The sequence below is a fragment of the Merops nubicus genome, unplaced genomic scaffold (assembly GCF_000691845.1).
Source record: "Merops nubicus isolate BGI_N331 unplaced genomic scaffold, ASM69184v1 scaffold1728, whole genome shotgun sequence".
NCBI lineage: Eukaryota > Metazoa > Chordata > Aves > Coraciiformes > Meropidae > Merops > Merops nubicus.
This window is the reverse complement of record NW_008625008.1, coordinates 224,850-251,493: the sequence shown is the minus strand read 5'-3', so window position 1 is coordinate 251,493 and position 26,644 is coordinate 224,850. Positions and strand designations below refer to the sequence as shown.

The 26,644-nt window shown below is 42.5% G+C and overlaps 1 protein-coding gene across 1 annotated transcript in view; it reads left to right on the top strand.

Moving 5' to 3' along the window:
• The window catches only part of LOC103777957 (Krueppel-like factor 12), a gene marked incomplete at its 5' end in the record, with an annotated part of 71,837 nt that extends 45,882 nt beyond the window's left edge, over positions 1–25,955 (top strand). The window contains 2 exons of the mRNA XM_008945525.1: positions 9,066–9,223; positions 25,774–25,955. Coding sequence (XP_008943773.1) covers positions 9,066–9,223; positions 25,774–25,955 — 340 coding nt within the window. The remainder of the gene's footprint in view (positions 1–9,065; positions 9,224–25,773) is intronic.
• Positions 25,956–26,644: the final 689 nt, after the last annotated feature.

Here is a 26,644-nt window from a genome sequence, read left to right as displayed (position 1 = left end):
CATTAGAGATCCTGTGAATGATCACTGCTGTCCTGCCAGCTCTCAAAGGAGGGGACAGAATCAGATGCTAATTCTTTACTAGACCAGGTTGTGCTCTCAGGCCTGAATTAGCATGCATCAAACACACGGCATACAAGGTTTCAGGAACTATTTGTGCTTTCAGGAAGGCATACAATGCTTTGTTTTCACATCCAAAGAGCAGACCATTGCTCATGCGCTTTATTCCACCTCCAAGTTCATTGGGAAGATACATTTTCCCCACTGCTTGAGGTTTCCTTGTTTTCATAGATTTCCACTTCAGCTCAGAGGAACATTGAGTTAAAGCAAAGTAAACTAATATATTTATTTTTTAAAAAAATAAATAAATAAATTCAGGCTTGCATTAGCTCATGATCACTCAATTATCTTTCATTATACACTGTAATATAGGTGTATTCATAAGTATAAACATTTATGTAGGAACCATTTAGAAAAAGCAGGCATTCATTTGGAACTCCCTTTAGAACAGGAATGTGGCTGAGCACTGGAACATGTTGCCCAGAGAGATGCATTTTTTTCTATCTATCTTCAAACATTTTCAGACTTCAATAGGACAAGGCCATGGACAATATAATCTAGCTCTGAAGTTAACCCTGCTGAGCAGAAATTTGATCCGTCCCTCCCCAGCTGAGTTTTTCTATTACCCTTTGTTCTACAATAATGCAGTGTGTTACAAAAAGAGGTGTTCATGTGGGCTGCAGCATCCAGGGCAGCCTTTGTGCTGTGTTCAGCCATCCTAACAAGCTGGAACTGTTGATGACGCAGCCATACATCTGTGTGTTGGATGTGTTAGAAAAACATATCTCCTAAATAGATTTTAAAACCTGCCATTGCTTGCCACCTCAAAATCAATGTCAAAATCTAAGGACGAGTGTCTGACCTCATGCGAGTCCATCTATCCAAACCAAGGGGAAGATAGAGAGCAATGAAGCAGAATTATGTTTAAAATTACTGAAAGTATTTTGTCTTATGTGTAACACAAATATTTCTAAAACTTTTACAGGTAGAATATAACTCTGTATGTCCTGCCATGTTAAGAGAAGTGTGAAACTTATCTTTGTTAAGCAGCAGCCCAGTAATTCGGTAGGGCTGTCCCTGATCTGGGAGCTGCTGTCACCCATGTTCAGATATAGCTGGATGTACTTATGCAGGAATAAGTTTGTCTCTGCTTAGAGGCTGGCCCAGGTTCTGGTTCTCACAGCAGGATCTTCAGAAGGTGAAAGCTGTCAAAGAGCTGTGAACATTCCCAAAAACAAGAATAAACATTTCCATTTTGTATGCAGTGTGTACATGCAAGATATTTAACATGTCATTCCTGCACTTTTTTACACAATCACTCTATAGAGAAAAATTTTCTTGGTTGATGATACGGATAAAACAGATGGAAAGTTTTGATGTGTTTTTTTTTTAGTGGTATTTCAGAATTCATCGTAGGGTTGATTTATAGGTTTTCTTTATCAGAAGTGTGCTTTGCAGTCCCAGTCCTCCAGTCATAGGTACTTTCTGGCCCAGCCTCCGTTCCTTAGAAACCCAACACAGAAGGAACAGCATGAAAGAGGAGAACATGGTGTGTACTTATGTCTCAGCCCAGTGCAGAGCTGCCCTAGGAGCTGGAAAGTGCTCACGGGTCCCAAAGCACAAACAAGATCAGGAGGATCAGGCAACCGTCTCATTCTCATGCTTCAGCTTAACACAGCTGCTAATGGATGGAGGTGATGGATAATTTTGGTAGGGCGTGCTGCAGTGGACATGAATGATTTACCTAGTACACCCCAAAGCTCTTCCCCTATGCCAGCAGTTTGTTTCATGTATAGCTGTGCTTCTGATTCCACCACAGCCAGAGAGATGTTGCAACACACTCAGATATTGAAAGGCAGCTCAGTAGTTCAAGTAACTTGTTTCAGTGGGAATAAATGCTGCAGATAAAGTTGTGGTGAGAGGTGTGCAGGTATTTTGTTTTTGCACCATCTAGGAGAGGGATGTAAGAGCCCAGGAATGGCCGTATGGAGCTGGAGCAGAGGATCCTCTTGCCCGGGGCTCTGCTTCCAGCAGCAGACACTAAGGGCGAAGCATAACATGGCATATCTACCCTGCTCCTGCTCCTGTTTGCTCCCACTGTGGTTTCCTACCTTCTCCAGCTCAGACGCTTTCTGAGCCAAATATATTCAAATCATCTCTTATCTGTGTCTTGTTTACCCATGTGATTTTCCCATTTAATATGTGTACTGTTTGTATATGCTGCCAAATGGCTTCTTTCTTTCATGACAAAAGGTATAATTTCCAACATAACATCACCTTAAAGTACACTGATTGAAGTAACTACTGCTAATAAAAGAGTAGTACATATTTTCCTTTAATGATTGCCTTAAGTACTGCTTGATATGTTTTTATGTCTAACTTTTCCTAAGGCAGATGTTTGCCTTTCATGAAACATTAATTAGACTCTAAGAATCAAAGAGGAGAAAAAAATACATATGTATATATGCATGTGCATCTGTTTGCCTGTGAACAGGAGGGAGCAGAAACTTTACAGGAAAAAAAAAGCAGCAAGTAAATATTTGAGTGGAAAATTCTGTCAGGAGATTACATTATTTGAGCCTATTAAAGCAAAAAAAAATACTATGTTTTTATATAGTATGATTTTGGCATCTTGCTTCTAGGTGAAATTTTATAAACTGTAATGAAAAATAATCCCTATCATATTTCTTCAGTTTAATATGTAGTGTTTATAGGGCTACTTTTACCAGTACCCTGAGTGGGAAAGTAACATAATATGAGGTATCAGAAAATGAAATTCTGTTATGTGCAAAGCTACTACAAAAGAAAGCAATTGAGAGCCTTGGGTGGTGTGCTGCTGTGCACGTGTTCGCTCCGTTCAGAAATCACCCAGAGGAGCTATGCAAAGATGTTGGGACAGGGGTTGTCTTCTCTGCTTTGGGCTGTCCTTGGCCAGGAGCTGCTCTGTGACCCCGTGTGTCACCACTGCCTCACTTCACCCGGGGGAGAACCAACAGCTGCCGTGGGTTTTGGTGAGCACGCTGCTCAATGTGCTCAGAGCTGCTGTCCCACTGCTGGAGCCCTTCACTAGTTTTGAAGATTTTCAAAAATAATGCAGAGAGCTCAAGTTGAGCCCATAGTTACTTACTTAAGTGCTCCAGGTTCTGTAAATGTGTGGCCAAAACCCACAATGTTTCCTTCTGCAGCCCAGGTTCTCTTTGAATGCCGATCGGACACTAGAGATCCAAGGATTTTCTTCAACTGCTCGTTACCATCCAAATGTAGAGATTATATCCCAGTCCTCTGCTTTTATTTTATTTGCCTGAACTTTTAATTGCTATGACTGACAGATTGGCCCAGAAGCTTTGCATGTCTCATAAAGTAATGATTCACACTGCTAAATTTATACACTGTTTGTATATTTGAATATTGTATATTTACATCCTTTTTCCCTTTAAAAACAAAGAAAAAGTGTATATGTCTGAATGTCCAAAATTGGCCTGAGGGTGAGATATGAATGCTTGCCTTTTGGTTCTTTCCTGTATTGCCAAGATAACTCCTAAGTATTTAGCATGGTAATATCTCCCAATTTTTGTTTTCAGCCTATCTACATGTGTTTATTTTTGTGTATTATGTACGTAACTACCACAAGAAGCTTCATTGTGGAGTGAAAGGTGGATTTTCCAGTTGTTTCTTGTGTTGATTGCTTGTGTCCATGTCCTCGATTTCTTCATACGAATTCTCAGTTTCCAGGGAAGTTGTGGCGTTGGTGGAAATCACAAATAGTTGCCACTAAAAGGGGTGATGACACTCCCTTAACCGTTGGCCACAGATTCCCATCCTTGCTCATATGTCACTGCAGGCACTTGGCAGACTCCACTATTTGGGGATTCAAACGAGCAAAACCAAGCAAGCTGCTCTGGACTTTTTTTTAAGAATGGGCGTTTCATCATTGTGGGTCCCTGAACTGGCTCACTGCATGATCAGAGAAGTGCCAGTGCTGACATAAGGGATAGCAGGTCTATCCTGGGATGCCATCTGAGCCAGATCACACCCTTCAGCAGCCCAGAGCCTGAGAAACACAAGAGAACCATGGCTCATGCTGTGCCCACCTTGTGGGGCACACTCTGTCCTGCCAAGCCCTTCACCTGGGCTGAGCAGATGTCACACAGCCCTGAGCCCAGTCTGGTTCTTCTTCCTGTGGTAGCCAGACTGGAGGGGACACAGCTGCTACATGCCCAGGTTTCACCCCGAAGTAAAGTTAGTGTCTGTTTTTAGCAGCCAAGGACTATTAAGCTACAGAAGCAAGTCTCTTGTTTAACTACAGAGCCATCTAGGGAAGAAGATGATACAGTGTGAATGCGGTAAGGGAGAGGTGTGTGGTAAGGTGGGGGTGCCTTTGGGCACCAGCTGGTCCTGGGTCAGCGTGTTTTCCATGAGGTCTTTTGCAGGGCAGGCAGGAGACAGCCGGAGAGCCTGAACTCATAGCAGTGAGGCCAAGAAAGTCAAGGTGGCAATCACGGGGACAAAAACACAACCCTGGGACACTCTTTGTAGGGCAAAGAGGAAAGCACAGCTCGCTGCACATCACCAGCTCTGTGCTGGCCATGCCAGCCAGCTCTTGGCCAGCTTGCTGGGAGGCTGGTAAAGCTCATGCTTTGGTAGCTGGAGATAACTGCACGTTTACCACGGCAGGTGAGCAGGCTTTTTGTGGGCAGCAGCCAGCGTGCAGTGACACGTCACCGCGTGGGGTGTTGGTGGTGTCACAGCACTTTAATAAACATGCCGGGCTCCCCGGGCAGCTCTGCTCTGCAGATCCCTCACAAAACACAGGGAGGGTATGAAATGACCCTGTGCTTGTCTTCTTAACAGGGTTACTGCATATGCCAGGGGCCTCTCACAATCTGTAGAATGGAGGCAGAACACCTAGAAGGTCATGGGCAGCATTCGTAGAAAGGAAGAAGAATGCTGTGTTACAGGGGTCGTTATAATCCCCATTGCAGGCAGTGCAGCTCACGTTCAGCAGAACTTGATGGCCACCTACTGGCGACGCCCCTGTCTTTGTTTTACACTGCAGACTTTTTGGCATCAGAGAGACAAGCACTTGGACGTGTGTGAGTTGCAGAGGTGCACATTTTCACTTTTAGCTGGAAATAACGCAGCTGATCTTCCATAAATCACCTGGAATGTTCGCACTGGTTTCATTCATTTCACCCTATGAGCAGTACTGCCTGCAGGTGTTGGAGCCATTTATGGAGGCAGACAGCAGTCTCCCAACTTTTCTGATAGTGTAACAGTTTCTCCACCAGTATAGAAATTAGACTGGTTTTAGAAATAATAAACTGAAAATAAATAAATGTCAAGCTGAGAGGTGAGAATTCAGTTTTCTTCTTTGATAATTTATCTTTCAAACAAAGTATTGGCTGTCATTTAATATTTCCTGCAGTCTCACTGGGATGTTACACGTGGTGTCAGTGCTGTTGCTAAACCCCATGTTTGAGCCTTAAAGGCTGCCTGGGATCTTGACCATTAACAGGAGAACAGGCAGCTCTTCATCTGGACACCCTGGCAGCTCTTGGCTGCTGTCATGTTGCCAGGTCTTCATTCTGGACAGTCTGTGAGGGACACAGTTGAGAGATGCTGCTATGATATGGGTAGGGTTTGTTTTGTTCTGTTCTGTTTTGGTCGTACTCATTTTACATGATTTTAAAAAACATTGTAAACAAAAATAAGAAAAACTCAGTAAAAAAAAAAATAAATAGCTGTGAGCTCTCAGTGGTGTCCACTCTCAAAGTCGTTGTTCGCTGTGGTGCCATCAAACAGTAGTTTCTGGAGCCCTGTGCTGACCAGAACCTTTGGCAGAGCTCCCATGGCCTTTAAAAGGCAAAAAAAAAAAATGTGGTTTTGAGGACTTTTTCTATTGTGTGCTCTGGGAGGGTATTCTGTATAAACTAGCTTGAGAAAGAGGAGGGTGTCCGTTTAAAGAGAGTCAGCAAATCAACTGAAAGTTGCCATGAGAGGGCCTAACGTCAGGAAGCTCAGAGCAGCTCTCCTCAGCGTGCTGGGCGAGCGATGGCTGTGAAGGTCCTGGGGGGTGGTGGCAATGCCCAGCGCCCTACGGGGCTTATTCGGTTGTTTTCTTGGTGTGGAATAGGTCGGATCCGTTGCTGTTTAGAAGGAGGGAGCAATCCAGGTAAGAAGCAGCAGCACTGATCAGGTGCCACCTTTGCAGCACTGCTTTGTCCCTCCCTCTCCTGTATAAATACCTGGGAAAGCACAGAGCAGTTCCTAGCAGTGAGGTCACTTTCTTGTACATGACAAGTAGTTTTGTACAAGGTGCTGACTCTGCTCAGGGCGCGTTTTGTCTCGGGGCTGGAAATTGCAGCAGCATTATAAGCTTGATCCTCCTCCCATTTAAATGAGCTGTACTATCCAGGAGCTGAACACCCTGTTACAAAACAGGCTTTTAAGGCTGCTCATAAATCATGTGCAGAAAAAACGATGCAGAAATATTTATTTTTAAGAGAAAGATTTTCTGGGCTTGAGCACTGGATTTTGTACCTTTCATATTGAGCTTTAAGATAAGAAAAAAAAAAAAAAAAAAAAAAAAAAGAAAAAAATTATTAAAAAAAAAAAAAAAAAAAAAAAAAAAGAAATTGGAGTAGCAGGACCATTCTCGGTGAATCATCTAACCCAGGACATTCATTTGCCCTGAGATGCTTAATTGTAATTCCTAAGCCATTTCTGTGACAGCTAAACATATCTGTATTCCTGTGACCTGGTTTCAGCTGGGATAGAACTGAATTTCCTCCAGGTAGCTGGCACAATGCCATGGTTTGGATTTAGTGTGAGAACAATGTGGATAACACAGTGATGGTTTAGTTGTTGCTAAGTAGCACTTGTCCTAAGTAAAGGATTTTTCCATTTCCCAAGCTCTGCCAGGGAGCAGGTGCACAAGAAGCTGGGAGGGAGCATGGCCAGGACAGCTGACGTAGTTAGCCAAAGGGATTTTCCATACCATATGATGTCATGCTCAGTATAGAAACGGGGGGAGTTGGCCGGAGGGGGTGGATCGCTGCTCGCGCATCAGTCAGCGAGTGGTGAGTGACTACACTGTGCTTCACTTGTTTTCCTTGGTTTTCACTTCTCTTTTCATTATCTTCCTTCTCTTGACTATCATTACTATTGCTGTTGGTTTTATTGTGCTTATTATTTATTTCCCTTATTTTAATTTATAAAGCTGTTCTTATCTTACCCCACAAGTTTTACTTTTTTTTTCCCAATTCTCCTCCCCAGCCTACTGGGAGGGGGAAGGAGTAAATGAGCAGCTGTCACATAGTTAAAGTGCTGATGTGGCTTACACTCTTGGGGACTACTTTTTTCTAGTTAATGTTGATATTACAGCCCTCTGTCAGTTTTTTTCTCCATTTCAGGAATTCTCCACACACCCCTTTACATATTATAGGCAAAAATAATGTGGGAAATATCTTTGCCTGAAGGTGAAATATGAATTTGTGTCAAGTGTTAAGAGAAAAAAAGGGCTGTTGAAAAGATAGTACTCCATTTTTTATAAGATGTGTGAGATGCTTTATGTAAAGTTTTGACCCAATATAAATAGTCCTCAGCAAATTCTGAAAATCTCTAAAAGTGAAACTTATACCAGAACAGCTATAGCTGTAGCAGTAGTGACTGTTTCAACAGAAGGTTGCAGATGGGTGTCGACACAGGAGCTTTTCAGCAGGTTCACCAGCATCAGTGCTCCTTTCAAATGCCTTTCTTAGCATCTTACTTCCTCCCAAGCTTTGTACTTCTTTCTATTTGTAATCAGATTCAGTTTCTTTTCCTCTGATTCATTTTCATTTGAACAGTCACAAATTCTTTCAGGAGAACTGGGAATGAAGAGTTTAAAAGAGCTGGCTGACAAATTGCTAGATCATTTTTACCTTGAAAGTCACTAAACCCAGGCATGTGGGGAAAGCCCCTGAAACTTGATGAAGGCCGATGTTGTTCCAGTCCTTAAAACAGCTAAACAGGCTGGTATAGCTGTAGGTGGACGTGACTGCTGTGCTGTATAACTGTAACGGGGTTGATAAGGTGATCAGTTAATAATGATTTATAACAGAATCATATAATTAATGGCAATCAGTGGGGGTTTGGGTCCTGGCATACCAGCTTGATAAGAGCTTTTGACTCAAGTTTATCTAACGAAGGCAAGTGCATTGTTGTAGCAGGCTTTCTTTAAGTATTAGACTCGATACACACTGTAATTAGAAAGTTAAGCAACATGAATTCAACATTATATTTTTAATCGCTTAAAATCGGGATAACTGATAGGCCTTAGGACGTTGCTGTAAATGGAGTACCCTCAATAAGCATTTGCATATCTGTAGGGATTGTTCACTGGCCCTGTGCTAATAAACACCTTATTTATCAGCAGTCTGAAAGGAAATAAAATTCATTGACTTGCAGGTGATATAGAAAATTGTTAAATAAGGAAATGGAAAAATTGTTGCTGCAGAGTGATATGGATCTGTTAGCAATCTGTATGCAGACAGAAGTGTTCAGCCAAGTGTGAGGATCCGTATTCCAGATCTAGGTACTGGAAACACTTTTTCATTAAGAGTTTCAGGATTTTTATCTATTTGAAGTTGTCAAAGAGAAATTATGAAAGCTATATATAAAGTTCTTTAGAAGGTAAGGTTCAGTGAGCTTGGATCTAGACACTAGTGAAATAGAAATAAAGCTCAGATGAAGTCAGGCTACTTCATTCTTCGGAGCAGTACTTCAAGGATCATGATGTTTTCTCTGGCAACAAGTACTTCTAAATCAAGACTTTAATTATTTCATACTTTAAAAATTTGCTCTAGTTCAAGCACAATTTGTTTCAACTCTGCGCTGTGGACTACACAGAAAATAATTAATTAATTAAGGTCACTTCTGGCACAGTGATACGTTACAGCTGATCTTTTGGGGCCTGCGATATACAGCGTGCTTATGCTTAATTTTTTTGCTTCTGTTCTGTTTTTCAGTTCCATTTCACCCTTCAGTATTGAGAGCACAAGGCGTCAGAGAAGGTCTGAGTCTCCAGACTCCAGGAAGCGGCGTATCCATCGGTGTGACTTTGAGGGATGCAACAAAGTATACACAAAAAGCTCCCACCTGAAGGCTCACCGGAGGACACACACAGGTAAGGCTTCGCTGGCACTGCGAACCACGGTTAGGACAAGCAGGTTCCTTTCTGCCTGATTCAGGGTGTACTGAACTCGTGATCCTACACTAAGAGCCAAAGGCCTGTACCTAAATCAAAGAGATGTCTGCGAGTACATCAGCATTGGCATTCTGGTGCAGGTCAAGAGCATGCTTTTGAATTGAGCTTCCCTGTCATCCCCACTTCGCAGCACAAACCAGACTCCTTTCAGATGAAACTAAGAAAAATGTCCTGCAGGGACACACCTTCAGTGAACAATTGGTGGTCACTGCTTGGAACCAACCAGAGCTAGTCCAAAGAAAACCCTCAAGAAGAGTGTATAGTGTGGACATGGATCTTCAGCACTATTTTTTTCACTCTACAGACCTGCTCCTATTGAACTACTCCTTGCTTTTACAATTGTAGCTTGGAATGCTAGTTGTCACTAAATACCTTCAGTTCAATTCAAGTGGAAACTCAAGACCTCAGTGTTTCTTTCTGAAGAAAAAGGCACCTACCACACACTGCAGAGGGAAATCGGTCACTTTATGAGAATAAGTTGCACTGTGTCTCTCTAACAGAGACATGAGAGAGGTGCCTAGATGAGCTGGGTCCCATTCAGTGATGATAATACCTAACACTTAATCAATACCTGGTGTCCTTATTAACTTTATGGGCTGTTACTGGTATACATGTCAGGCATGTAAAGGTAGCTGAAGCAATGATACGTACTTGTCATTTTATTGTGGATAAACTCAGGAGCAGCAATTTGAAGTTATTAAGAACAATTTAAAAGGGGATCACTTGGGTGGCTAGAAAGGCACTGGACAGAATGCTCTGAGTTTCAGTGCTGTTCCTTGCTCGGCTGCTGATTTATTTAAATTAAATTTATTGATCTCTCTGCTCGTAATGTACTTCAGTGTTCTTGCAACTCCTTGGAGAAAAGATGGTCTTTATCCAGCATGTAGCACAATGTTGTTCTTTGCTGAGAATCTGCTGGCACTTTCTGTGGTGTGATGTACTCTAAAGAGTATGAGATATTATTTTTAAAAGCTTAAGTGGTGGCTTCTCCTATTCTCTTTCCAATATGTCTTTTGGTTGGTAGGACATTTGTTGAGAGGAATACTGAACAAGGCTCCGTCCTAATACCCCCTACTAAACCAATTTCGGTAAGGTAAGAGTCCCTTCCTTAAACAGCAGAAGTGTTCTGGTCATCTGGGAATTTTGTTACATTTCCCTGCAGGCAGATTATTCTAGTTTCTTCATATCTTCCCATTAATGCTTGTGCCTTCTTCTCTTTCCTTATTTATCATGTCTTGTCTTAATTCCTTTTTTCTTCTTCCCTCTTCTTCCCTGTTTTCAGTGTGGTCTTTGATCCCTACCCTTCCAGTATGTTTAATATGCCTTTACCTTTTCATCTGGTCCTCTGTTACTCGTTTTATTTCTTTTATCCCAGTCTAACCCCACTCTGTCCCTTTCCTTCGCCCTGCCCTGATTTTTTAGTTGTTGCCCTATTCTTGCATATATAACCCTTTGAACATTATATGGCTCTATCAGATTAGAAGCCAGAGAGCTCAGCAGAGGCATGAAAACAGTAGAATGTTTGGGTTGGACCAAAAATACCACTTACGTGCTTATTCCACAGGGAGGTCCCTCTTTCCTAGCTTGCAAGACTGGCGACCAGCCCAAGTGTATAACCAAGCGTCATGTAAAGAGATGAGTTACAAATCTAGATGTCAGCAACTTCAGAAATGTCACACCCAAGCTAGCCCAGAAATACAGAATGCTATTCTCTGCCATGATGTTTTAAAACACTGAGAATCACATTTGTCAGGAGCCTGTAACTCATAAGTGATCTCATGGGAGACCAGCACTTGAGGGTAACCCAGATCAGTGTTAGGCAGTCTGCACTGCTGAATCTCAAGGCTGTGCACTTCGGGTGCTCAGAAGTAGGCACTGAACGCTTGAGATGGTGTTGGTGATTACAGCCTTTGCAGCTGTAACTCCCCAACAGCACGAAGGGAGTTTCTGTATGTGCCCTAATCACAGGATCCATCTCCCCAGCCTTGATTCCCTGGCAGCTGTGTGTCTAGGCTGTGCTATCTGTCTGGGATCTCTGGGTAGTCAGAGAAGAGGGATTGGCACCTCTGGGGCACGTTATTCCCTCTTCAGGTAGACCCAGAGACTGGCTTGTGAAGGTGCTTCTCTTTCACTGCTGAATGCAGAGGAGGGACAGATACCTACCAGGCTCTTACCTGGCTGAAGTGAATCCACACTCCAACAGGCAGCTGCCTGAAACATTTTGCAGTCATGTTGGATGTTGGTTCATTCCTTCAGGGAGAAAAGAAAAATAACATCAAATCAGAAACCTCCATTAAAAGACAGCTGTTAACAGCTTTGTGTTGTCATGTCTTCATGCCTGCTGCAATGTAAGAAGTGTATTCTAGAGAGAAGGTGAGCACTGGATCTAGCCAAAGGATCCAGTGACAAAATCTGCGTGGTGCTGTTAGTATTAAATGGGTTTTGCAGAACACTTCTCAGGTCTTGCTAAGAAGTTGGTATATTCAGTCTTATATATTTGCCATGAGTGTATTCTATGTATTAATATCATCTTACATTTTCTTATCTTGCCCTTTACTCTTGCTTCAGGCAAAAGAAGCTAATTATTCATGTATGACCCACAGTAATTAGTGCAGTTTTGGAGAAGTATAAATGAAGTATGACAGCTATGCACGCAAGGGTGAGCAAGTTTCAGTAGGAAACTTTCTGAGAAAAGATCACAGAAACTCAGCATTGCATAATCTGGACTTTTTTTTTTTTTTTTTTTTTTTTTTTAAGGCAGGCTGATCTTCCTGACAGTTGTTTACCTAAGCAGGATGTGTTTGAGAACTTTTTCATTTTTTTCATTTACTATATGTGCATTAGCCACTAAAACATTCACAGTTGTTCAGAGACAGGAGGAAAACCAATGCAGTATTTTGACAGGATGAATGGCTTTGTTGGTTGGAAAGTAGACATCTTTTAATTACAAACAGAAACAAAACCTTATAGGTGGTAACGGTTGTAGGTATTTCTCTTTGAGTAACTCCTATTTTTTTTTAGGTATGCTGTCTTCTGGCTCCCCTTGTACTTCTTAGCATTGTCCTTAAAACTTAGTGTACTGATGTGGGCATGGAGTCCACTGGGGGGCGCGCTTGAATTAAGTATCATCTACTCCAGCTAGAAAAACTACAAGTGAAACCTGAAATAGAGTGTTTCACAAATCACAAGCACCGATATTAAATTTCTCTTTCTGGTATCAGCTCCTTGTTATCGATTTGCCAAATGGTCAGATAAAGCTATCGGGAGGTATCGGGTGTGCTGGAGAGCCTTCGGGGCTCACAGGCAATCTCACAGCTCAGGTTTAGCAGCTCTCTCTGCAAGGAGAAACTGTGAGAAATTGGCTCACTGGAGTTGGGCTGAGTTAGTTTCTGCTTCAGTGAACTTAAAGAAAATCACTAATGTGTGACCCTCCAAATGAGTAATGTTGAGAAATGGGAAGCCCATCATCATCCCTGGGTTGCATTCCCAGACTGTGTGTGCGCGGCATAGGTGCTGGTGCTAGCCCCAGGAGCTGGGAGAGCTGCAACTGCTGTTCCTCTTGAGGTCTGAGCCCACGCAGCCCTAGTAGGACTCACCTGCTTCACTCTGCTGCTTTTACTTTGAAGATGGAGAGGGAAACAACCTTGGCATTATTCTGTGACCTTTAATGCCTATTTCAGGCCTTTTAGGGGGTACTGAAGTTGCCATTGACGCTTCCAGCAGAACAGCTCAGCGTTGCAGACTAAATAATAATGGTTCCTTCCACGGTGGTGTTTTTTCCCCCATCAAAATTTCGTTCTAAAAATATTTAAATTTATCTTAATGAATTGCTGTTTCCTTTTTTACTAACCCTGGTTTTGTGAAAGATGTACAGACTCTGTTCCCTCTGAAGACAGTTGATGAAAGTCTGGTATGTTTGATGTAAATCAAAGAGTTAAATCATGCCTTCTGTTGAGAGGCTGATATGGGTTATAAAAACAAGACTTTTAATAACTGATCTGTGAAGTCTGTGAAACTGGAAATCATGGGTCTGTGAAAACTGTAAAATACATTAAAATCATTATTTTGGCAAAAAGCAGGCAGATCTTTTCACACCATAAAATTGAGGACATACATCTTGGCCTCCTCTCTAGCTGGCTGGACATTTCTGAAGTGTCAATGCACAGCTGCAGAGTTGCCAAAAATGTTTGCAATTTCCCTGCAAATTTTCAGTTGATTTGTCATTATTTTTCAGTCATCTGTAACTATAATGAAAATAGGTTCATAAGCTAGGTGCGATGAAGGCAGCAGGACAAAGCCTTACAATCACGCCATTTATTAGGTCAAATGCAAGGCAGTAAAGTCTCTGGTGAAATGATACATTTCATTATAGCCTCAACCAGTGCAATAGTTGTGGATAAGTGTGTCTATGGAAAGATGAGAGGACAGGGGAGTACATTTTAAGGGAGAGAAAAGAGGGAAAACAAGACACCCAGGACCCTTGGGCTAGTTGCTGTAACAGTGCAAAGGAGACATTAGAAACTGAAAACATTTTATGGATAGATGACAGTGACCATATGAAAAACACACAAACCCTCTTTTGTTCATTCTGATTTCAGTTGCCTTGTTAATGCATTAGAGAGCGAAAAACATGGTTATCAAAAGATGGCAAGTTCTGTCTGCCAACAGAGACACTGCAGGGCAGTGGCTGCTGCCTGTGGGTGATGTCATGGACAGGACTGTCCCACTGGCTGCCTACGTGGCTAAAAAGCTGCTTTTGCTTTTCATCCATAGGCTCCTTAGTCTGCAAATCCTAACATGCAATGTTCTGCTTTATCCTGAATCACGTTTGCATATCTTGATCTGGTTTTCATAGACATCATCTGTCTCCTCTTAAATAGGGAAAGCATGTAAATTTGAGGCATATTATGTAAATTGAAGAGGCAAATTATGTTGTCTGTTAGGGGGCTTGGTAAAGACCACGGAGACTTGTATAATGGGTAGTACGTATGGAGGAGATTTAAAGGTCTTCCCTTTTTCCTAAGTATGCAAAGTACATTTGGTGCTGTGAATGTGTCCAAAAGTGGTGCCTGGCATGCCGTGACCTGAGAGTCATAGAATCACATAGTCATACAATGGCTTAGGTTGGAAGGGACCCCAGAGATCATCTAATCCAACCTCCCTGCCATGGGCAGGGATACCTCTCAACTAAACTAGGTTGCTCAAGGCCTCATCCAAGCTGGCCTTGAACACCTTCAGTGAGGGGCCATACACAGCCTCTCTGGGCAATCTGTTCCAGAGTTTTGCCACCCTCATACTGAATTCAACCAACTACATAGTCATTTAAAGGGAAATCTGATTTGTCTTGGATTTCACATCAGAAGTTGCTTGCAGCTAAATCCAGTTCTAGCTCTTTTTGGCTATCCTCTTACCATATGGAGAAACCTAATGAGCTTAAAACATTGTGTGAATCATCTTGAAGAAGTCAGCAAAGAAAGAAGATACCTGCTTTAAGGTTATGTGGGACATAGTTTTACAACATCTGATACAAAAAGATTGCTCCCTATCTCTCACCTATCTCTCAGAATTTTCTTTTGTTGTAGGAGTAATCAGCATTCTGTATTTCTGTGCAACCTTACTTCAGTCATTACTTACAAATTTCTGGAGGAATGTGGTAGAGTGGTTTTCTGGGGTCAGTGGCAGCAAATGCCTGGGACTTTCCAGTTGGCATCAAGTGGGAATGGATTTATACTGTGACTGTATAGCCATAGCTGTCACTTTGCCTGTGCCTTAGAGGGGTGGAGGAGGGCAAGAGCTGCAACCAGGGCACCTTCTGTGGGTGTCAGATACTGGGCTGCAAGTGCTGCTTTTCATCTGTGAGCCTCAACCGTGCCACCAAGAGAGAATCACTCTTGTTACTGTGTGGTGCTTTGTGCCTGATCAATGCCTGCATCATTCCTGGGAGATGAGAGCAAATACCTTTGCCACAGACATAACACAGCCTATTTGCCAGTGTCAGGGGGTCTTCAGTGGTGTTACATGGAAACAGTAAACATCTCAGAAATATGGGTTTGTACCTGAGAAAATGACAGCATTTCCTCCCCGAGATGTTCCTTTATAGCTGGGTGGAGACACCACCCTAGAAGAGAGAGGGCTAGTGAGTCCATGGGTGTTTTATTTAGTCTGTGCTTTTTCAAACATTGCATTCCTCTCACTCACTGTTGCTCCATATATTATTTTAATATGAAAGGGCCCCTGTCATTAGTCTTTGTTCACATTTTCCTTTGAGCAATTTCAGAGCAGACTTAAGAAGTCAGAGGCACCAAAAAAGCTATTTTTGCACTGTAGGTTTTAAAACTCCATTCATTACCTGTTGTTTTCTTAAGGTCTGTTTAATGCCTTTTGCTAGCTATAAGTTCCAGAGAGATATTTACAGGTTTGTAATCCCTTCTTTAGGTAAATATTGGGAGGAAGCAAGATTTTTTTAAATAATCCTTCTGGATTTGACTTGAACTGTGTAGATTTTTGGCCTGCTTTAAAATTAACACCTCTTTGTCACCTGCCCTTACAGGCTCCCTCTTCAAAAGCCCAGCTTTTCTTTCTCATGTCATACATGCCTCCTAGGCCCTTATCCCAGAGCTCTCCCTCCTCCATGTAAATCTGTTGGGTGAAAAAAGGTGGAATTCACATGCTGTTCCAGAAACGAGGAATTTAAGTAAACAAAGCCAATTTAAAAAATAATTTGCTTTAAGTAAAATAGGAGGTTCTATTTGTATTGGGTGACACTTTTATTTTGTAAGAAATACTTTCTTAGTGTTTTAAATTTACTGCCAGTTTCAATAAACAGGCAAGCTTTCCAATGTGGAAAACAGTACATTTCATGGAAGTTTTCACTTCTGGCTTTCTTACTCTTTCTTCATGCAGTTTCTGTTTAGAAGATAAACAGATTATTCAACAAACGGGACTGCTGAAGCCCCAGCCTGTTCCCACTGGTGTGAGAAGGTTCACATTTCAGGACAGAAATATATTTACAAGCAGATGTCTGCTGGTGCAGTACATAACAGGGTATAAGGGCAGGCTCACCAATGCCACCACAGCCTCGTAAGTTGATGTTCAGAAATGGGAACCTCTGGATCTAGTGAGATACTTGTCTGAGTCCAGCTGCTTATGGGCAGGTGTCCATACCACAAGGAGCTTGTACATCCAGTTCTCTTCCAATAGCTACTCTGTGGAAAGTTAAATGATTTCATTTCTGGCACGTTTTGCAAGCTCTGAATTCACCTTGCACACGGGGAGTCATTCCTCTGCATTGTAGGTCTGATGCTGTGCCGATATGGAAGAGTGCCCACGTGGTTATTCCGAGGCACTTTGATGGGAAAGCAAGTCTAATTGTGTCTGTGATTGCTCTCAGTCTCTAGGTTATGAAAAATATTTGCAACGGTGCCCCTTGACTTTGTAAATATGGGGTGCATATGTGTTTTGTCTGTGTGTGGCACAAGGGAATAATGATAATTTCATTATGCAGAACAAAATTTTCTCTAAGCAAACCATTTAGTCCTTAATGCTTTACCTCCAAAGAATTGCAGTTCATCTAAGGTCTCAGGCAAGATCGTGGTCTACCATGTGTAGCCCTGCAGTGGCAAGAGGGCCAGAAAGACCTCTCTCCTCCTGTTCCCTCGAAAATGCTTTCCCAGATGTTGCACCCAGACCTGGAGGAGTAAATACACAGTACAGGGTTTCCAAAGGCATTAACTCTTGCAGCCCACTCCATCCCTGACAGAGGGAACAGGATAGCAGCTTGCTCCTGAAATGCCCAATACTGGTGATACCACATGTCTTTTGGGAAGTATGTCTGGAGTTGCTCGTGCCCACCCTGTCTTTTTCAGGGCAGCCTTCGATCAGAAACACGGTCTTTGAGAGGGGAGCATGCTCAAAACTGCAAGTAAGCTTCACAAAAGCCTTTGTTTTAATGTTCTGCTAAGGTTTTCTTTTTTTTTGAATGCTTTCTTATTTCCATGGCTAAAAGGAAACAAGAGGTAGAGCCTGAAAGCTGGTGTTTTCAGTCTTCACTTTTTGCAAATAAGTAGGTAGAGAGATGGGGAAATTTTAGAAAATCTTCTTGTTTCATGGGAAAGGAAAAAGCTCACATGACGTGTGTAGGACAAGGGGCTATTTTCTGCACTTGACTGTTTTCTCCACAGAAAGATTTGTCACGGTTTAGGATCAGGGCTGCCCCTAGACCTGTAACTCTCAAACCAGGACAGGTAAGAAAGTGGTGGTGTCTTGGCCACATTGACTCTAATGATCTTTTCCCTTGTCATGTGTTTTTTTGTCAGTTAATATTTTTCTTTCGTATGATATATATTTGTTCTGCTTTTCGTGGTGATAAGAATTGGTAATTCCCAAAATTCCCAAACTTCATCTGGGAAATTTAATTCCATCCATCTTTCCATTTGGGAAGTTTAATTCCATTCATTTACTTAAATGTGAGGGTTTTTTTTTAATGCCCTTTTTTCTGCTGACAGCCCAGCACGTAACAATGCCACCCTCTGCTTGCACGTGACTTCTAGCACAGTGCAAACAACTAACAGCTTGTGCAAAAGTGAGTGAGGTAAAGCTCATCCCTTGGAGCCTTTCTGTTGTTTTTCATTTGTTTGTGTATTTATTTGGAGGTTTATTTGTGATTTTCTTTTTTACAGGTAGTGGAAAGTCTAGCTTTTACACTGAGAAATACCAGTATTGCTCTTGATGAACATGGAGGAGCAATCCCTAGAGCATCCAGGAGGAGTGATGGTAGCAGAACTCTAGGCAGATGGAAAGCAAAGCGTCCTTTGTTTGGCGTCTCCCTTGCAGTTATGGACCACAGTGAAGGAAGGGTGTTTTATTTGAGGAGACCAGACTACAGCCCAGGCCTGCAGCACTCTAGTTAAAGAGAGTTAGCATGAAGGTCTGCTGGCATACTCCATGCAGGTGGCTATTGGTGGAAGTATGGATCTGTTGCACCACCTTTCCCAAATACTTTTTTTGAGTGAAAACTGCCGTAAAAGGAGGAATCTCAGCCTTCCCCAAAGCACTGCAAATTTGGTAGTCCCATATATTTGCTGTGGCTGGAGGAAAGGAGAAAACTTCATGCCATCTTTCACTGCATATATATATATATAAAATATATATGTTAGTTGTGTATATATATATTTAACATAGACTTTAATATTTACATATGTACTACATCATACAGGAAAAAAATTATCAGGCAGGGTAATAAAATGCTATTTGTCATCTACTGTTGGGATTTGGTCTGGCTCCTGGATTCAGGTGCACAGGAAGAGGCCTTTTACTTCTCAAAAAGTTTTACTTTTTTCTGGTATTACAGGAATTAAAGTTCATTATTTTACATCAGCAGTGGCCTTGGCAATGTACATAACTCATCCTTGTTCCAGAGCATTAATTCATTTGTATTTCACATAGTACTAGCTATGTCCTGTTTTGTGGCAAAGTCCAAAAAGAGAAGATGTGGGAGAGAAGTTTCTTGATTCCTCCTCTTTGTTTCTCTCCTTTGTGTGTGGGGATAGGACAGGGCAGAGACAATGTAATGGATTTGCCTTCTTAAATTACAGAGAGTCTAATTTTGTGTCTGGCCACAAAGGCTTTTTTTGCTAGGATTTGTATTAAAATAGTGGCAAACTGAGGCAGCACAACCTAGAGGGGCATGTGGGACAATAGCAGAAGAAGGGAAGAGATGAACTAGTGCTGGTCTTGCAGAGGGAGTGAGAACTGCCAGGGTGGCAAACAGGACCCAAGCTCAGCAGTGCAGCAGAATGAAAGGATACTTGGATGTTGTAATGTGGGAAAAGGACTCACACCTGAATTATCAGAAGTGGGGCTTGTGAATAATGGGTTAAAGTGCTGTCAAAAGTGTCTCTTGTTTTAGAGCAGAGGTTGCCACTGTATTTTTGAAGAAATTGTTTTGTGTCCAGTTTTCACATGAAGAAGCCATGTCCCTGTGCTTTGCCTAAGTCAGACTGAGAACAACGAATAAAAACCTGAATTTCAAGACATGTCACAAGCAGTACAGTATGTTCCTGTTTTACTCACAGAAATCGTTTTCCCAGAGTTGCTCAATTGATACAAAATCTTAGCCTCTTCCCAGACAGATACCTTATTTTCATATTTTGACAATACTGAAACACAAAAGTCAAATTCACCATGTTCACTAAAGAGATATAGTGAATCAGTAACTTGGAAAGAGAGATCCCAAATGACCTCTAGAAAGACATCTAAATAATTGACTTGGATTTTTGCATCAAAATGATTTCAAACTTTTGAAAGTTAATTACAGAAAGTAAGATGTTTCTAATGTGTGAGTCACAGCACTGCTGTTCTCTTTTCCTGCAGTTTTGTGAAGGGAGCTGACGCTGGATGTGTTAGTTTCCCTACCTGCAGAACGGACATGGTCTTTGTTACACAGTGCTATTATGAAGACAGACTTTTATGCAGGATTAATTTTTTTAAAAGCTTTATAAGGCACTTTGAAGCTGGAAAATGCCTTATAAGTGCTTTGGTGTTTTTTTCATTAAAGAGTGATACTAATAAAAATATTGCACAAAACGTAAGAATTGTCTATTTTCCCTTTCCCCTGTGTCTAAAAGCTAAGCTGCCCCCTTCCTCTGGGAGTGCCTGAGGATGCTCATTATCAGATAGTGGTTTGCTCTAAAAAGATTCTTTTCTGCCCGAAATTGCTTATTTTTAGTAGAAATGCAAAATCTAATGAGCTATCATTTGTGGGGTTTAATTTATGTTTTCCCTTTCCAGAGTCCTATCAGTATGGGTGCAGTGTGACTGTCCCATATGTTTCAGAACAATTCTGGTGTTTACGTGGGTGCTGAAACCAGCTGACACAGATATTACACCTTACATATATTGCGTAATATCCTGTAGGAGAAACCAAACCAGGAATCACCAGATGTCCTCAACTCTGCAAAGCTGCAGATCTGTTGACTTTGACTAGAAAAGTTAACATCAAACATTTGGCAGAAGCATGCTTGCTGGATTATTTATTTTCTTTTAACTCCTTAAAGGCTAAATCCTTAGGACCTCACTCTGGTTTTATGTGGGGAATACACCTCCAAAAGCATTGGCAGTAAAAACTCAGCTACAAAGATGTGACTGCAGATAGCAGGGCTGGGCAGATGCCACCTGTTAAACCATGTGAGTTTGACTCAAAGCCCTTGTATGTTGTGCATGGAGTGAGGGATGGCATCTCCCCTATGCTCCCACCCCTCAAGTCTGGAAACACTACACAAACCTATAAACCAAGTTTTGTTTCCAAATGCTTTTCTAGCTGTGTCCTTCTCAAAAGTGGAATTCCAGCACTTGGCTCTTTCAGAGGGTGATGAAAGCTTAAATACAGAAAAATCTGACAGATGGCTAAGCCTGTACCCCTGAAGAGTCCCTGTCTAGAAAAGGCTTATTTTCTAGCTGAGTGTTTTTTGGAATAAAAATGTTACCAGTGTTTCAAAATGCTGAATACCATTGAGGGAAGGGGCTGCAGAGAAGTGATGTCATAACTCAGAATCATGGTGACGATTCCATGTGCAGAAAAATTGGATAGATGGAGTGTCTGAAGAGGACACAAATAAGAAGGGACATGGCACTAGCCTATAACATCAGAGAGATAAGTGAGTTCATGCCAGAAGAAGAAGTCAATTTAGAACTTGGTCACTGGGATGTTTTCTGTCCTGGTAGTAGACAGTGTTACCTCATCATTACTTGGTGATAGGATTGCCAAGACCCTGCTAAACTGATGACTAAATGAAGCTTAACTAATACACAAGTGAAAGGAACTGCAAGGGTGCAGGGAGTACATGGGGCATTGAAGTTGCAGCAAATAAAGTTCTTGCCTAGGGAACATAAGCCTGGAGGCTGTTTTCTGGAGCTCCAGAGCAGTTTCCCCACTGGTGGAATAACCCATAACTATTTACATAGCGGTTTTGTGGTGCCTGTCTTTGAAGCATCTGGCATCAAATACTGTGATACCAGGTGGCTGATGGGCAGAGGATAACTGCCAAGGAGCATACCGCATGGGAAGTTCTGCCTGGTCCCTTCATCTGTTATGTGACACAGTCTCCTGGTGGTACCTACACAGGGCTTTTTTTAAGGAATATGTGAATGTCATCAGGCTGTAAAGTAAAAGTTTGAGAGATACTTGTTTCCTTGGGTGAATGATCTTCCAGATGTTGGGCTGAGGGTGGGCGGAAAATTTTGGAAGGAGTGGCTGAACGGTGGTCATTATTCAGCATTACTAATTTATTATTTGCTTGAGTTTAGGGAGATTCAATGAGTAACCATTGTGACTGTGTTCTTAAGTGCTTAAGTGAGGGGAGTCATGGTAGAGCAAGAAAAATAATATGGTAGAAGCAATGAAACTAATTTGGATTGTGGCATTGACTACAAAATGCAGTGTTTTGGAGGCCTCTTTAGAAAGAGATGTTAATAGAAGATTAGAAAAATGACTAGTTCCATTTAGGGCATTGAATCATATCCTAAAACTTCATAATTAACTTCCTCAAACAATAGAAAATACTCCTTTTCTACAGGGAGCTGTGTAGAAAAACTTTTTTGTATTCCAGGGTCCCACTCACTTGATCCATGTAAATGGCTGTTCATTGGCATACTGTTCATTATCGATGTATTGCAAGACAGGGCTGCAAAATGGCATCAGAATACAGTTCATCTGTGTTTTGGGATCTTTTTGTCTGGTCTTGGGTCAAAACAATGGAGTTCATAAAGATAGGTGCAAAAGCAGAGGGTCAACTCCCATGAAAGTGTTCACAGCCTCAGGCACTTCTTTTCATTGGTTAGCTTTAAGTCTAAAACTTCACATATTCAGAAGATTGAACTAAGAGTTTTTTCTTTTTCCAGCTTTCTCTTTCTCCTCGTGTTAATTACTACAGGTTCTTAGTCTCTTTCTGCACCTCTCTTTCCTACCATTTTCCAAAAACTGTCCACTGTTTTGTCTTCTCTTTCATTCCCATGTTGCCATCCACTACCCTGAGTAAGACTCACACCACCTGCTTTTGCTCCCTAAGAGCTGGATGAGAATTGGAGTGTCCAGGTGCATGACAGTAGTTCCTCCCCCGTGCTCTGGTGGCTGCTAAGCCAAAGCTGGTGTGTGATGCCTGACACCAGCTTCCCATCCTCTAGCAATTCTGCTCCTGATGGTCCTTTCTCCATCCCCTGAACTCTTGGATCATCTGATTTTTGTAAACTCAGTGGTCAGTCTTCATATCTGGGACATTACCAAAAAAAAAAAAGGTTGAGAGTTAGTATAGTCTTGCCTATGAAGAACATTTTTTACAGAAAAGTAGTTACAGAATCATAGAATTGTTATGGTTGGAAAGAACCTCTAGGATCATTAAGTCCAACCTTCCTCCCACATTTCCTTAACCACTAGACCATAGCCTCAAGTGCTACATCTACTCCTTTTTTGAACACCTCCAGGGATGATGACTCCACCACCTCCCCGGACAGTCCGTTCCAGTGCCTAACGGCTCCCTCAGTGAAGAAATTCTTCCTGATATCCAATCGAAACTTTCCCTGGTGCAACTTGAGGCCATTTCCTCTCATCCTATCATTGGGAATTTGGGAGAAGAGACCAGCACCCGCCTCACTGCAGCCTCCTTTTAGGTAGTTGTAGAGAGCTATGGGGTCTTCGCTCAGTCTCCTCTTCTCCACACTGAACAACCCCAGTTCCAGTCTTCATAGGGCATGTTTCCCAGCCCTTTCACCAGCCTCACTGCCCTTCTCTGGACCTGTTCCAACACCTTCATACACTTATACTGTGGTGCCAAAAACTGGACTCAGAATAATATTATTCTTAAAAGTAGTAGTATTGATTAGATTTGTGTAAAAATTTGATTAATCTTAATGAAAAATCTTATCTTTCACAGTTTGCTTTACAGTGGCTTTTTTAAGGTGCCTGTGAGTGCATTTCTTCAGAGTAATGCCACTTTGCCCATTTTTTCTCTTCTTATGCTATCCACAGATATTCAATTGAAAATAATGCAAGGTCTTCTTAGGTTGAGCTTGTAGGAGTGATTTTCCTTCAGGGGTGTAAATACCTTGAGAGGAATGTGGTTAGTCCTGTCTCTTTCACATAGCTCTGTAGGGGCTGGGTAAGCAGGACTCATTGAGGAGGGAGGTTGAAAGCAACACCTGGGAACTCCAGCCGAATGATCCACACTCACACCCTTTCATCAGCTGACTTCTGTTTCTTATCCAAAGTGCTACTCTTTTGACGGACAAACAAACTATTTCTGGTGTTTCTCTTTTCACCAACCATCCCTTCCTGCATTGGCTTTTCCATTCATCTTCTACCAAGGCAAAGAAGATTTGGGATTTTGTGTATCAAAGAGGCTGTTGCAGGGGAAGGATCTCATGGTAGGAGAGACTTAGACTTTTAAGCAAGAATCTAAAGTTTGAGAAACATCCCCACGCTTTGCTCTGGAAGTCTCTGTGATGGAAGAATCGAACCGAGGCGATATCCAGAGTTTAAACAAAAGGAGTGTTTGAAAGTACTTTGAGGATGGCCGGGGCAAGCGCTCCACTTGGGAGCTGTTGATGCCGTGTGATGGGACTGTTAGGACAGACCTGCCAGGCTGGCTGGGGGTACTGCTATATTTGTACGGTGCTCGGCACCAACTGTTTGTGGCACGGATATGTATGTAAGACAGCTCGGTGGTGAATCTGAGCACATTTTGTAGCACTGCATCATTGGCAAGAGAGTGCAACCCTCCATCTGCCGTGCGGCACGTGCTCCTCCAGCTCACAGCAGCTGCCAGAGTCCAGGTGCCCAACGCTGCGGCCGCCCAGGGGCAGTGTACCCTATTTAGTGCTTTGTGCTTGGCTGAGGACTATAAGATTATCTAAGCTAAGTTAATGCTGGTGCAGCTATGGGCTGTGGTCACCTCAGAGCCTGGATCACTGGGTTCTCACAGCAACTGTTTCCCACCCCCAACAGACATCAAAACTGCAGCACAGCCCAGATGGTGCACAGAAGGTACCAACCCAAGGATCTCAAATGTTGCTGACAACCCTGCTGACATGCCTGTACAGCATCCAGCTTCCTCACGGAGGTGCCCACGGCCATTTCAGATGGACTTTCCAGGGCTGTTTGAACTTTGTGATGATATTCTTACTTGGAAATTTTCTTTTGAAACCGAGGGCTCTCAGCAAAGCATTTATTGACCTCCAAAGTCGCGCACGGAGGGAGGCGCTGCCTACGACAACACAAGTGTTGCATCACTGGTGCTTGGAATTGGAATAGTTTCTTGCAAGCTGCTCCTGATTCATATGAGATAATAAATAACTGAAGAACTATTGTGCCTGGTGGAGGAAACAGTTGTTGCAGAGATGCTCTTTGGTTGTCCTGGTTGTGACTAGCTAGTTTCAGAAGGGGAGGTGAAAAATCCTTTTTGACATACCAAAGGAAGATATATATGGACCTCACACAGATTCCCTTCCTCAGTTTTGGTGCATGCTGGACCATGGGATCAAGGTAACTGCCAAGAGCGTTTAACATATAGACATTACGGGCCGGTAATAGAAATCACAAGTAAGTATAGCCTACAAATATGGCAAAGAAGAGGTTTTATAACAGTTTGCTTTATGACAGCACAAAATTCATTTTTGCTGTATTAATCTTCTCTTCTGACATGATATGGCAGAGAACATGGGGCATGCATCATGCTTACCTGAAAAGAAGAGGGTGGGATTTTCCAAAAATCTACACTTAGCCCAAGTCTGATCTCACTGAAGTAAACTAGTATTTATCAACAGTGTTGTGCAAGTCCCAAGGCAGAGTACATTTAACGATCATACACTGTTCAACGTTCCTGGTAGCCTTTTACATGGAAAATTAATTTTACTGAAAGTAAATGCAATAAATAAAGAGGACATTCTGCAGATTGGATTTTTATGTTTAAGTGGGAAAACATAGTTCTTTTTTTGCCAGCTTGCTAAGAGATGTCCTGCAGTGTTTTTTACAAAAATAGTTAGAAACCTGCATAACCTTCATTAAAGTAGTTGGAAATCTGTGTCAGCCTGTGGTAAATGTGAGGTAGTCTGGCCATTTGGGGAGAAAGTGCAGGCTGACAAGATGAGGGTAGCACACATGAATGGTAATCATGAGAGTAATTGCACAGCCCTTTGTCCTGATGTTAATCCCTGCGTCGCCCCTGCAAGGTGGGTCCTGTATTGTTGCCTTAATCCTGTTGATTTTCTTAGTCATGTGAATGCCACAGAAATGATAAATCTCAAGTCCCTTTCCTTACGTTCAGCAGGTTCAGCCCCTTGTAGTTGTGTAACTCGGCCGAAAGCCGCCCGTAGGCAGCGGGTGCTCACGGGAAGCGTGCAGAGGGGCTCACGGGGATGACGAGCAACGAGGGGAAAGTCACCGCCTGTTTTCCCTCCCCTCTTTCTTTTGTCTCTCCCAGGTGAAAAACCCTACAAATGTACCTGGGAAGGCTGCACCTGGAAGTTCGCTCGCTCCGACGAGCTGACGCGGCATTACCGCAAGCACACGGGAGTGAAGCCATTCAAGTGTGCGGACTGTGACCGCAGCTTCTCCCGCTCGGATCACTTGGCGCTCCACCGCCGCAGGCACATGCTGGTTTGAGGAACGCTACCTGTTCCAGACGAGCTTAAGAGCTGGGTCTCTTAACTACCTGGAGTGAATTCAGCAGGGCTGAATCCCCCTCGACAGTGTTAACAGGCAGGGCTTTCCCTGATGTCCGTAACAAAATGTAATAACAGAAATTTAAAAACAAAAAACAGCAGGAAAAGAAGTGCCACTCTTCTCCTCGCCATCTGAAGTTAACCCTGCCTGCCCCTTAGCATGGCTACCCCCTGAAAGTGTCACCACAATCACCTGGGAAATAGCAGCCAAAATGCTACAGGAATGGGCATTATTTTACATGCTGCGTCCTTTGACAAAAATTGTTTATAGCTTGTATGTTTTCTCAGCTGTTGGACATTTTGTTCCTGAAAAATCACTGCTGATTGGAGCATTAGATACCACGAACCGATGATGATGGCACTGATTGATGATGATGATGATGATGATGATGAGAGCAAGACCGCTAGACCTTTGTTATCCCATCTTTTCCCCTTGTTTTGAATACCATCTGGCCAGTGTCAGCATTATGCCCGAGCTGTTCTACAGACAAGCTGCGTGTGAGTAGGCAAGAAGATTCTGCTGGAGAGGTCCCACTGTTGGAGCTGAAGGGTCACTTGAGCAGACTTTTGCAATAATGATGGTGGCGTTTTAATATTGTACCACATTTTGTCACTATGCTCTAGAGGACA